Source organism: Triticum dicoccoides, chromosome 6B (assembly GCF_002162155.2).
Source record: "Triticum dicoccoides isolate Atlit2015 ecotype Zavitan chromosome 6B, WEW_v2.0, whole genome shotgun sequence".
Classification (NCBI taxonomy): Eukaryota; Viridiplantae; Streptophyta; class Magnoliopsida; order Poales; family Poaceae; genus Triticum; species Triticum dicoccoides.
Window position 1 is genome coordinate 217,604,039 of NC_041391.1, and position 12,437 is coordinate 217,616,475.

The 12,437-nt window shown below is 46.4% G+C and overlaps 2 protein-coding genes across 4 annotated transcripts; one reads left to right on the plus strand and one right to left on the minus strand.

Annotated features, from left to right (window-relative positions):
* The first annotated feature begins 207 nt into the window (after positions 1 to 207).
* Positions 208 to 4,710, plus strand: LOC119325557 (putative glucose-6-phosphate 1-epimerase). 3 transcript variants are annotated; one of them, XM_037599290.1, is made up of 9 exons: positions 208 to 532; positions 1,987 to 2,061; positions 2,182 to 2,238; positions 2,318 to 2,472; positions 2,546 to 2,686; positions 2,979 to 3,081; positions 3,157 to 3,256; positions 3,393 to 3,466; positions 3,562 to 3,702. In XM_037599290.1, exons 1-8 carry the CDS (start codon positions 437 to 439, stop codon positions 3,425 to 3,427), a joined length of 762 nt encoding a protein of 253 aa, XP_037455187.1. In that variant the 5' UTR covers positions 208 to 436; the 3' UTR covers positions 3,428 to 3,466; positions 3,562 to 3,702. The 3 variants fall into 3 exon arrangements, with proteins under 3 accessions (XP_037455187.1, XP_037455185.1, XP_037455186.1); XM_037599288.1 differs by lacking the exon at positions 3,393 to 3,466 and adding an exon at positions 4,393 to 4,710 and having other exon boundaries at positions 219 to 532; positions 3,562 to 3,806; XM_037599289.1 differs by lacking the exons at positions 208 to 532; positions 3,393 to 3,466 and adding exons at positions 1,120 to 1,860; positions 4,393 to 4,710 and having other exon boundaries at positions 3,562 to 3,806.
* Positions 4,711 to 5,037: 327 nt separating this feature from the next.
* Positions 5,038 to 6,230, minus strand: LOC119325173. The gene is made up of 2 exons (XM_037598925.1): positions 6,054 to 6,230; positions 5,038 to 5,493 (listed from the first exon to the last, which is right to left on the minus strand). The coding sequence occupies exons 1-2, from the start codon at positions 6,130 to 6,132 to the stop codon at positions 5,297 to 5,299; spliced, it is 276 nt and encodes a 91-aa protein (XP_037454822.1). The 5' UTR covers positions 6,133 to 6,230; the 3' UTR covers positions 5,038 to 5,296.
* Positions 6,231 to 12,437: the final 6,207 nt, after the last annotated feature.

The following is a 12,437-nucleotide window of genomic DNA, read 5'->3' on the forward strand; positions in this document are numbered from 1 at the left end:
TTGGCGCCATGATTTCCCTCCGCGGGCCGGTGGCCGTTCCGTCGCGGCACCCCCGGCCGGGCGCCAACACCGCCGTCGTTCTTCGCCGCGTGCGCCGCGCGGTTGGCAGGGTATCCTGGGCCCCCACCCTTTTGCGGTCAGCACGCATCGTGGGCCCCCGTGTTCAGCGAAGTTTCTATCTCTCAAGCCACCTGGACTATTTGCGAGCCTGAGCCTGGCGACCCCGAGCCACGAGCCTGCTTGGCTCGATTCCACCCCTCCTATAAACAAGAAAGTGCCTCCTATAATCCCCCTTCCCCTCTTCCAATCTCCGTGTTCCCTCCATTTCCCGCCGCGTTCTCCGGGCCCGAACCGCCACTTCCTCCTCGGCGACCACGGCCGCGGTGTCCGCCGCCGGGCGATCCAGCGCCTTCCTCCCCGTGCGGACCCGCCCTGGATGGCCGGGAGAGCCTCTTCCGTGGAGCGCGTGAAGGAGCGTGCCACCGGCCTCGACAAGTTCGTCCTCCGCGAGGCCCGCGGCAGCTCCGCCGAGGTCACCCTTCCCTCTCCTTCCCCCATCTAAACCCTAATCCACGCCACCTCTGGTACCTTCGTCTTCGCCCGCTCCTCATGGTAGAAATAGAAGCTTTTGCTCGATCTGATCATTCGTCTCGCCGCGATCCATACAAATCGGTTGGTTTTAGTTCGTTGAAGAGTTGGGCAGGGCTGATCGGGTGTATCTGCATAGTCATCGCAAGAAAAGAAAAATGCATTTGCACTGTCACAGTACAATAAGTGGGTAATTAAGTTTTTACTTCTTGTTAACTGTGGTTTACTAGAGGGATTAATGGAATTGGTGTTGAATAAATGTACCTGAGTTGTGACCATGTAGGAGATAAAGATAGTTCGGTCAAATGCCGATTTTTTGTTTGGCCCTTGACATTGGTGGAGGCGCATGATTGTTTTCCTGCGGTCCTTGATTTTTTAATAGTGATTGATTTGATTGTTGAGCTATGTGGATAAATGGTTGGTCCGGTGTGGGCTCTGTGATGTCTTCGCTTAGCTGTGTCTTAACCTGGTCTTGCCAGTATCCTTTTGGTGTACTTGGCATGTTCAATGTTCACTATTGTTTTTTTTTTTGTGTGTTAAAATTACTCGGTCATGGCTGATGGGCCTGGCCTGCTCATCCTTCAAATTTTATTGTATATTTTTTAAAGTTTTTATTGATTGGCGCCAGTGAACAAATAGGAACATTTAGTTCGTGAACATGCAAGATGCCAGCACTGACTTATTCTGAAAAGAATTGGCATGTTTTGTTTTAATTGTCTTTGGAGTATATTATAAAGGTTCTGGACAGCTTAGCTGAATAATAATTTATCAGGCTGATGTCCTATCAAACCTCGATGTGACACTGTTGGCATGCCACTAGTGTCGACATTTGTGCTGCCAAACTCGTCAATTAATTTCTATTTTCTAGTATTTCAGTATTTCAGAAAAACCTGATGATGAAGGTTAATGCAAATATTGCAATATTATCTCCCGTCCTCTCCTGGACTGTTGGACATAGGAACACACGTTCTTCTGCACAATGGGGGGCAAATCTGTTGGACGACATCATACTTATTTGAGTTGTTTCATTAAACCAGTTTCCATCTCTTTGCTTTGGCAGTACAAACTGAAGTGTGATCTAGTCTGAAGTAATTACGGCTGTATGGTTAGCTCAGTGCCTCAGTAGTAAAACTTCATATAAATCTATGTTTATAATCTTATCTAGTTGAGCTTGAGCCAGTCCTGAAGCAGATATGTCTTCATTAAGGGCATGCTTTCGAGGAATTGATGTACAATACAAAAAGTATCAGTAACAGTTTCCCTACCATAAGGGTAATACCGCGTTGCTTGATTATCCATCCAACTGAACAGGCATAAAATCCCAGTGTCTCTGTATATGATTTTTTTGAACTTATGTGTATAAATGCATTCAACACCTCTCGGTTTCTTTGTTATCAGGTATACTTGTATGGAGGCCAAGTAACCTCTTGGAAAAATAACTCTGGAGAACAACAGCTATTTCTCAGTAAGAAGGTACTCATATATTTAGTTTTGATAAACGGATATTCTGTGGACCAATTGTTCTCTGGAGCGCCTTCTGCATTCATCTTTTGCCTATACTTCATCATGCATTTCAATTTTTTTCCTTTGCAGGCTTCTTTCAAACCACCAAAAGCGATTCGTGGGGGCATACAAATTTGTTTTCCTCAAGTATGCTCCTCCTGCTGTTAGTAGTCTAGTTATGCTTTTCCAATATATTAGTACCCAAATGAGCATTACCATCATGCAGTTAGGGAACCACGGAGTTCTTGAACAGCATGGATTCGCGAGGAACCGACTTTGGAGTGTTGATGAGAGTCCTCCTCTTCCAGATACCACTTCTGATTGTCATATTGACTTGATACTCAAGCAGTCTGAAGAAGATATGAAGACCTGGCCACACAGGTTTGTGTCTAGTAAATATTAAATTCCTTGTTCCCATGTTAAATTGATGATGTTGATTATCCTTACATTGCAGTTATGAACTTCGTTTGCAAGTTGCTCTTAGTCCGAGGGGAGATCTGATCCTCACATCTCGAATAAAAAATAAGAATGCTGATGGCAAGCCATTCCAATTTACTTTTGCATACCACACATACTTTTCAGTCTCTGATATCAGGTACCTTTTGGAATGTTACTTTATTTCCTAATTTTTTTGTTTGTATTAACTTGTATTTGTATTTCCTGAAATTATTTTGTTGGGAAGGACTGACTGTACCTTCTATAGCATTTTCTGTAGTGCTGAGTCATGTTGAATGAGCCATTTTAGGATTCAATACTTCAGCACTATTTCAATTGCAGAATAGATACACTTGTGAATGAACAACTTGGCTATTACACATTTTTTTTTACTTAGGCACTATTTTAGGATTTAATATTTTGTTCTCTGAAGCATGTGTTTCACATTCCAGCGAAGTACGGGTTGAGGGTTTGGATACCTTGGACTATCATGATAATCTACAATCTAAGATTCGTTGTACTGAACAAGGCGATGCAGTTGTATTCGAATCTGAAGTAAGCTTTGTATATGCTTCATATTATGGGGCCACTGTGGTAAGTCACTAACTGTGTTGAACGTTGATTATGAAGGTGGACAGGATATATCTAAGTGCCCCACCCAAGATTGTGACAATTGACCATGAGAAAAAAAGGACATTCGTATTAAGGAAAAAGGAACTTCCTGATGTTGGTGAGTTAGCTTCATTTTTCTTTCTAAATTGAGCACACTCCATACTATGGAAACATGAGTGGTTACTTTGGCATTTGATTTTGTTTACTTCCATGGTCTGTCGTCGTTAAATACTCGGTTGGTGGGCATGTGCCAGTGCCAATCCGCCCACCAGAGTTAGACTCTGCATGAGGTGGAATGTATTCTGCGCCGTGCGGTGACTGGTGTCAGGTTGTTTTTCTCTAAACGATGCCACCAGGTGCTAGTGCCTGGTTGGTCGAGTTGTTTTTTGTGGTGTGTCATCGCTATATTTCCTTTGATTGCAGTTGTTTGGAACCCATGGGACAGGAAAGCAAAAGCAATGCCAGATTTTGGTGCCGAGGAGTACAAGTGCATGCTGTGTGTAGGGGCTGCACGTATTGAGAAGCCAATTACTTTAAGGCCTGGTGAAGAGTGGCAAGGAAGGCAGGAAATTTCCCCTGTGCCATCCAGTTACAGCAGTGGACTGTTGGATCCTGAAATGATTCAACAGATGCAACGTATCTAGATCTTTTGGTGGTTGAAATGCTATGTAAGTGTTCTGTGGTATTGCCTAGCGTAGTCTGTTCTGAACTTTAAGCTTAGATCATTGCATGTACTTCACCTGCTTACTTTTATTATTCATGAACTCCATTTACGAAATATTATGATGGGCTGGTTGCTACAGAATAATTCATGACTGGATAGTGAATGCTTGAGTATGTTTTAAAATTAATTTTACTAGTTTTTAGCGCAGTAATTGAAATAGTTTTAAGAATGGGATCAAGTATCTCTCATATCAAAGTATTTTATCCTAGCAGAACTTAGTATTCTCATTTTGCCAGCGCTCCTTCAAATGATAGTTTGTTATTGCAGAGAATACGGCTGAAGAATGATTTGCGCATCTTTAATATATTTCCAATTTTGGTGAACAGCATGCCTTTTATCATGGTGTTCGCGAGAACTTAGGGTCCGAGTTTGATTTGCAAACTATCAGCAATTTTGATTCATACAAGATGCTGTAGTTATAGAAAGATGCCTTGTGGGTTGAACCAGTATTAGCTGTTTGGCTTGCACCAAAATAGTTTTTGTTAAAGAAATTCTGCGCTTGTCTAATGTTCACTTTTCTTTGGCTGCAGGAAGTCTCTTCAGTGTCAATAAGATAATCTGAATGTTCTTCATCCAACTTCCAGCTTTCTTTTTTGTGTACAATTCCAAAGTAGCCTGTGGTTTTTCTGGAGCAGCACTGGAGTTGAAATCTCCATCGTGATTTAAAGGAGACAGAGAATTTTTGTCTATCTTTAGGGACTTTATGTACATTCATAATCAGTCACTTTACATTACACCATTTTTCCCCCTATTATAGGAAGCTGATTTGAAACTGCACAAATAGTATGGTGTCAATTTTGAGTTGTCTCGTGTCATATTACAGCACTTTACCCGTATGGTGTGTAATACTCCCTCCGTTCACTATTATAAGAGGTTTGGATATTTGAATATGGCTACATACGGACTGAAATGAGTGAACAAACACACTGAAACATGTCGACATACATCTGATTCAGAAAAAAATTAGAACATATAATACTGAGCGGAAGGAGTATTTGTGTGTTTACTATCCCTTTTCTGTTATTTTGAGAAAACGGGGAAAACAGAGCTGCTATTCTATTTAGTTACAAACTGTTGCCTCGCATCAAATTCAGGTATAATGAGATGAGCCCTAATTCTGATTTTAAATGTATAGTATATGCCTATTCCATGCCACAAGCACACAAGATCAGAGCTTGAAATTTGTAGCATCGTCACACGGATTAAGCCACAGTCTGCCGCCTTTGATTCATTCCACAACAAAGCAGGGAAAGCAATACAAACAGCAGAAGCCAGCAGGCGAGATGCCCCTGACCGATTCTTCCCAGCCCCATCTAACATCTTACAGGTGAACATCATTCTCTGTACATCTCACCAGATGGTAGCAGCAGGCTTATTGGAGATTATTAGATGGCGCAGTGTCGCTTTATCTGCGCCAGAGTTCAGTCGCGGGGCTCACCGCGCCACGCATTTTCCGACGTTCCAGAACGACGCCCTCCAGAACGTGGCCCGCCGCCGCGGCGGCTTCTCAGGCGCCGCCGGCCTGTGGCCGAGGGCATGTTTCTCCGAGCTCAGCATGTTCCACATCACCTGAACATCGTCGTATCCGCAGGTTTGCACGTCCCTGTGCAGGTCCACCACCCCTGTGCTCCCTGCGCCCGGTTTGCCAACAAAAATGGTTAGTGTTGTTTCCTAGTAGAAAATACAAGCTTTCATGTGGTAGAAAATGCGTCGCTCCTAGTTTTGTAAGACTACATTTGGCTAGCAAAAATAATAAAATGAGAAATTCAAAGTACCCAAACACTGATAGTCTATAAAAAAAACCTGTTCATTGGCTTAGTACCATGTATATGTCCAAATAGGCCGTTATAAGCAAAGGCAGCATAGGTTTAGTACCAGCAGCATTGTAATGCTCGCCCTTGATTTTACTTTATGCATGGACCTGTTCTTTCCTTGGCACATTTGTCTATTTATATTTCGGGAAAACATATACTACTGCTGCTGTAATTTTATAAGAACTATAGTATACAAAGTGCAGCAACTTAGTTCAAATTTGAACTGAAGCCATGGCAGGGGTATTTTGAAACGGAGGGATAGTACTAGTCTTCCCTTTATTGGGATCGATCGAGGAACTAACGCAAATTAATTCAGAGATAATTCGTTGCAGAAACGATGGAGGTCGGTTTGCTGGGCGCTAGGTAGCTGCACTTACTGCGGTTCTGCGCCCGCCGCGCCACGGCGAGCCAGGCCCGCCGCACCGGCGCGACAACCCTCTCGCGCCACCATGCCATGGTTGGCCGGCGACGAAGCGCGGCGCGACCTGCTCCCTTCCTCGTAGCCCGCCACGGACAACTGACAGCTAGCTCTCTCTCTGTCTCTCTGCGATGATGCTTCCTGGGCGCCTTCTAGCCATTTCCGCCGGTAGCCAGGCCTTATATAGTACGGGGTCTACTACTACTGTCTGCTGCTGGCGATCGAGTCCCACGGGGACGGGCCTGTGATCTCTGATCGGTTGGCTGCGGTTCGGCCCGGATTCGATGAGATTCGCTTCCCGGGTCCATGTGATTCGTTTACAGGGTCGTCGGGGCCTCTGATTGGGCGCGCCGTGCGTGCGATCGCCTGCGCATGTGCCGCGGATCGCCCGTGGAGGTTCACGTGGCGCAAATGCGCTGTACTAGGAACGACTGCGGGTTTTTTTTTTTGGTTTATTTAGACAAGGTTTTTCCTTTTTTGTTGGAACCGGGCGCTAATTAAAAAGCGCTCATTCGGGAGCCTCGCAACGATCACCGCCACTTGGCACACTCTCAGTCATTCGTCACGTGTCGGGTGCTCCCTCCAAATTTTGTTTTTTTTATTTTTTCGCACGCGTTTTCTGCTTTTAAAACGGTTTTTGCCGGGTCTTTTTGACGTTTTGGTTTTTCACCGGTCTTTCCTAACTTTTCGACAAAAAAATTTGCGCAAAAAAACTTTTTTTTTTCCGCGAAAGCCACGGTTTGCTTCCGCGAGAGGCACAGTTTTGCTTTCGCGAAAAACACGGTTGTGCTTTCGCGAGAGTCACGGCCGTGCCTCTTGAAAACGGGAAAAAACACGGTTTTTGTTTTTTTCCTTTCGCGAGAGTCACGATTTTGCTTTCGCGAGAGGCACGGTTGTGCTTTCGCGAGAGTCACGGTTGTGCTTTTGTGAGAGTCATGGTCGTGCCTCCCCGAAAACAAAAAAAATGGGTTTTCTGTTTTTTTCACGAGAGGCACGGTTATGATTTCATCAGAGGCATGGGCGTGCCTCTTTTAGAAAGGGAAAAAATCTATGCTTCCGGTTCGATTTTTTCGTTTGGTTTTTTTGTGAAAAAAAGTTCGTCAAAACCTATCAACATTGGATCTAGTTTTGAAGATCTTGACGCGAGGAATCCAACGGCGAAAGTGGTTCAAGATTTGGACGCATGGTTTAAGAGATAAAACATTTTGAATAAACGGATCTACGAAAAAAGGGAAAACTCCCAGGTTGCAACAAATGGCGCACATTCAACCGGAAGAAGTTAAAATGATCTTCGCAGGGAGTACTCGGCCATCATAGAGATTTTGTTTCTGGACACGGACGGGCGCCAGACTAGCCCATTGGTCTGGCCTGGCAAAGGCTTACCGCTCATCGATCCCGGGCCTCGTCTATCCAGAAGGACAACGCACCAACTTTTGGGCCCGATCCAGCGCGCGAACAGCCCCGATGCCGGCCCGTTTCACGCAAAAAGGTTCTCCCTCTGACGAAAGATCAAAAAATAAACGAGGTGGAAAGAAATTCTGCATCCCGCGACTGACTCCCACCACTGCACGTCCACACCGGTCATCTGTCCTCCATGCTCTTTACTTTTCACCTGCCTCTGCCTGCCAAGTGCACGCGAGACAGATTGTCAAAAAAAAAAAGTGCACGCGAGACACATCCACCATTCCTGGCAGAGCGCCGTAGAACCCGAACCCGAGCCAAACGACCAGGCCAGGTCGGTCGGTCTTGCTTTGATGCTTCTTTCATTTAGCAGCAGGCCCGCTCGTTTACTTACGTAGGACCCTCCGTCTTCTGGCTCCTCCGTGTTCATCTTTATCTTCTTTACAGGCAACGACGAACGCAACCAAGCGCGGGCAGAGCAGAGCACCCTGGCGCTACACGAGAATAAAAGCGCAGCGTGCACTGCCGCTGCCTTCTTCTCGGTCGACACACTGGCAGAGCCCGGATGGCCAGATGCAGTTGGTCCGGATAAGATGGCTGACGTGGATCGGGCCAATTAGTAAGTTGCGGCAGTGGTGCAGCCTGGAAGACGAAGTTTTGCATGCGAGTGGATTCGTTGATTCAATCGCACGGCAACGCCGCATCGTTCTGCTTTCTGCGTGAGGTTGGGTCTTCCAGGCGTGAAAGTGATTAAGTGTTTTTTTTTTAAAAACAAGAGAAAAGGCTTGCCATTTCCATTAATAAAGAAGAGGGTTTAAAACAAGGATCCCTGGAGAGGGTAAAGAAAGTCCATCTCTCTCGCGGCATTACAACGCCCAAGTTATTCGCTCCCGCCATCACCCATAATCTAACTTCCTTCTTAATGTTTCGCACTAGCACCGTGGTGGGGGTTGCCGAGTTGCGAAAAACTCTCGCGCTGCGCTCCTTCCAAATCTCCCAAGAGACGAGCATCAAAAGGACGGTCATCGCTGACCGCGAAGGGGCCCTCGATGGGCGATCCGGAGCCACCGGTCTTTCACCGAAGTAGCAGTGCTCCACTCCGTAGGGATGACGTCTTGGAGCCCAAGCCATTGGACAACGTCGCACCACACCCTTACAGAAAAAAGACAGTGGCAAAGAAGATACATGGAGGATTCTACGGTTTGCTTACAGAGGGGACAAAGACCGCAAATTGGCCATCCACGGCTCAAGTCTACCAGCAGTCCAAATTCTATTTTGCATCACGAGCCAGGCGAAAAATTTGCATTTCGGCGGTGCCCAAGATTTCCAAACAGTCACATGCATGGGCGAGCGTGTGTCCTTCAAATTGCGCATTGTAGGCTGACTTAGCTGAGTAGGTGCCGTCCATAGTGAATTTCCAAGTAATCCTATGAGAGGCATCAGCAACAAGATGAGTGGCACCGATGTTCTCCCAAAGGGAGGCGAATTGTTGAATGTGTTCCAGGGAGAGACCTTGGTGCAGATTAATTTGACTCACCCATAAGTTGTTTTGCAAGGCTTCCTGAACCGTCGACTTTTTCTTTCTGGAACACTCAAAAATTTTGGGAGCAACATCTTTCGTCCTCCAACCGTCAAGCCAAGAGGACTCCCAAAAAAGAGTAGTAGCTCCATCTCCAATGGTGACGGTCGTGGCTGTGGCGAAGAGGACCTTGTCCACCTCGGTACATGGGTTTTCCAGACCAATCCAGGGTTTCGATGGTTCGGTCCAACGGAGCCAAAGCCATCTAATCCTAAGGGTCGAAGCGAATTTCTCCAAATTTAGAATCCCAAGGCCTCTGAGTGATTTGGGCTTGCACACCAGCTCCCAATTCACTTTACTCTTGCCACCTGACACCTTTGTCACAGCCAGCCCACAAGTAAGCATGATAGAGCTTGTCAATATATTCCTGGACCTCAGCCGAGAGCTCTAGCGGTGTCAGAAAGTAGATGGCAACGAACTGTCACTAACTGACGAGAACAACAAATGCTAGTAGCATCTGCCCCTCCGTTCCTGAATACTCCCTCCATTCAACGGAGAGAGTATGAAATAAAATGAATGAATCTACGCTTTACGCTTTAAAATATGTCTATATATATCCATATGTAACTCGTGTTAAAATCTCTAAAAGGTCTTTTATATATATTTAGAAACGGAGGCAGGGTTACGGTAATTTTCCTTCTGAATATGCTTACTTAAACCACTCGCTTGGGGATTGGGAATGTGGCTAAGTAGATATGATTCTTCTTCTTTTCTTGTCTTTTAAGTTTACTATTGGGAAGTGCATGACCAGACTGATCACAACAGCTACCATTATCTACAGATAAAAACTAACTACTCAACTTTTAGCTACGTGCAAGGGGCACTTTTCTAGCTAGATGAAGTGTGAGCGGGGTGCAGGTTGGGATGGCATCATCTTCGTCGCTCGTCAGTGTACGCATCCATGCACGTCCTGATACGCCGAGAGTACAGACATGACGATGCAACGGAGGCAGTGGAGAATTTAAGAGTGTTCAGTGGAAGCTGACGCGAACTTAATTACACCCGCGTTGCAACGAAACCGGTCGGAAGTTTCCTCGTTCTATGCATAGTTGACGCCCTTGACCGGTTGACGCTCACTGCATGAATATGCGTGCAAGTTTTTGTTCTCCATTTTTTTTAAGGCTGGTCATAGTGGGAAGTAATTTAGACTAGTAACCTAGTATGTGTTACTATCTCTATAGTGCATAGTAGTATCATAGATTTGTATCATAGATGAGCTCGGGTGCAGATTAGCCGCGTCCCACATTTATTATGTTACGGTATCTATCTATGTTACTATGATCATCTCTCTCTTCTTTAATTGCCTGTCACATAAGCATGTTTGTGAGTCCCAAGTGAATGATGCTACTTATGTTACTCCCATCATGGCCAGCCTAACTCGAATTCAACAGGAAGCGGCACCTAGTGGGAGACCGTCGGTGACCGTTGGAGCAACTCTAGTAGAGTTGTTGTATATGTCATCATCGCCTGCCCTTGATTTCTTTTTAAACGAGTAATACATTAGTCTCTACATCAAACAATGCACATAACTATTTTATTAAATAAAGTCATCGGTCCTTAATCGTTGTGTGCAAACACAAAGTCACTACAACATGACATTAAAAAATTCTACTCTCTCAAAATAGATTTGCAACACTATTTTTGGGTCAGATGGAGAATTTTTCTTGTAGGGGCAATTGAAGCTCCAATTAGTCTAACTGAACACATGTATCAACACGATAACTTGATATCAATTATATTTGTTGGCCAAGATATGTCGTTTTACATGTAATAGTGATTTAAAATATTGTTTAAAGACATTTTAAAAATATAAGCAATGTGGTTATTCGAGCGACATTGCTACCTTGTAACCTATATTAGTTGGTGTATAGTGTTGTATATTCTTCGTCCTCCACCTCATCGCCGTTCTCCTCCTCCTCCTTCAAGAGATATTCGTAGTATGCGTAAGGATCAAACTCATGAGCGGCATCCGTGAGCAGCCGCTCCTCCTCCTCGTCAATGAGTGTGGGGCTGAACTCTTGGAGGATCAGCTCCTCGTTGCAAGCTTTGAGGGCGGAGAGCCATGGCATGATGTTGATCGCGTCATCGGGCTCCGACACTGGCTCGACGTGGACGTCGTCGTTCACTTGGAGGAGGGGGGCGATGGGGACGACATCCACTTCCTCCTTCACCCGAACAAGGGGGTGGACCCTGGTGCCTGTTGTCGCCACCACAGGAAGCACTGGATCCCCCACGACAGGCATATCCTTCGTGGCAGCCAAATCTGTCGCCGCCCACGGGCGAAGAATTTAGCGTCTGCCGCAACTAGTGCGTCTTGGGGAGAGTTCTCGCAGGCGTGTGGCGTCTAGACGGGAGGTTACGCTCCACCACCAAGTTGAGCCAACAGGCTACGTTCTTGCGAGGCAACATTGTCGCAAATGATGGAGGAAATTTTGGGGAAGGAGGCATATAGTGCTTTGGTGAATGGTACACCTCGCTGTCGAGCTTTTTTTAGGCAGGGATGAAGCAGTGTGGCCAACCGGACGACCGTCTTGAGAATAGGGGAGCGGTGGAAGCCACTAATGGACGAGTGGTTGGTCGCCCCGTCACCAGGCTCGCCGGTGATCAATTGTGCGCGGAAGAAGTTGTAACTTCCCTCCCGCATTGGCGGTTGGGTATGGAGCGAATGTCATACTGGAATTCCCCACCCATCAATATGAAGGTTATGGGATCGTGTATGGAGCGAGCTCCATAAATTATGCTGATTGACACCTGTACGATAGCTTTGTTAGAGTGTCTTTTTTATACCAAAATCAACATAATGACTGTTATTATGATGATCGGGTCGATAGGACAACTTTGCTAAAGTTGTTTTTATCACATTTACCGTCATATTTCTCGATGATGTACACTTCCGCTTCGGTAGGCCCCCTCTAAACATAAGGACGGCCGAGATTGCCCAATGCCCCTTCATAACAGAGGACAGGATGGGCATATTTTGAAAAAGCTTCCCCCGTCGGCTCGCCCACCCGCAAAAAGAAAAAAAAACAGGCGGAGCTATACGTATATGAATACAGCCCGCCTGCCCGTGAGGGAAAAAAATTAAACCGCCCGGCCGCACGCGCCTGGTGACGTGGCAGGCATGCAGACGTGCCCGCGCGGCCCGCCCGCGATCACAGCGGCAGTCCCGCAGTCAATGTGTCGTCTTCCACGCCGCGCCACAACCGTCGCGGCCCCACCCCCACGTCCCCCGACCCCACGCCAGCCCGCACCCGTCGAGTCCCATGCCGTCCGCCAATCACGGCGCCCGAGGCGCGCATGCACGCAGGCGGTTGCACGTGCGTGCCGCCTGCCGGCCGCCGCCGCTGCCACCGCTGTCGACTC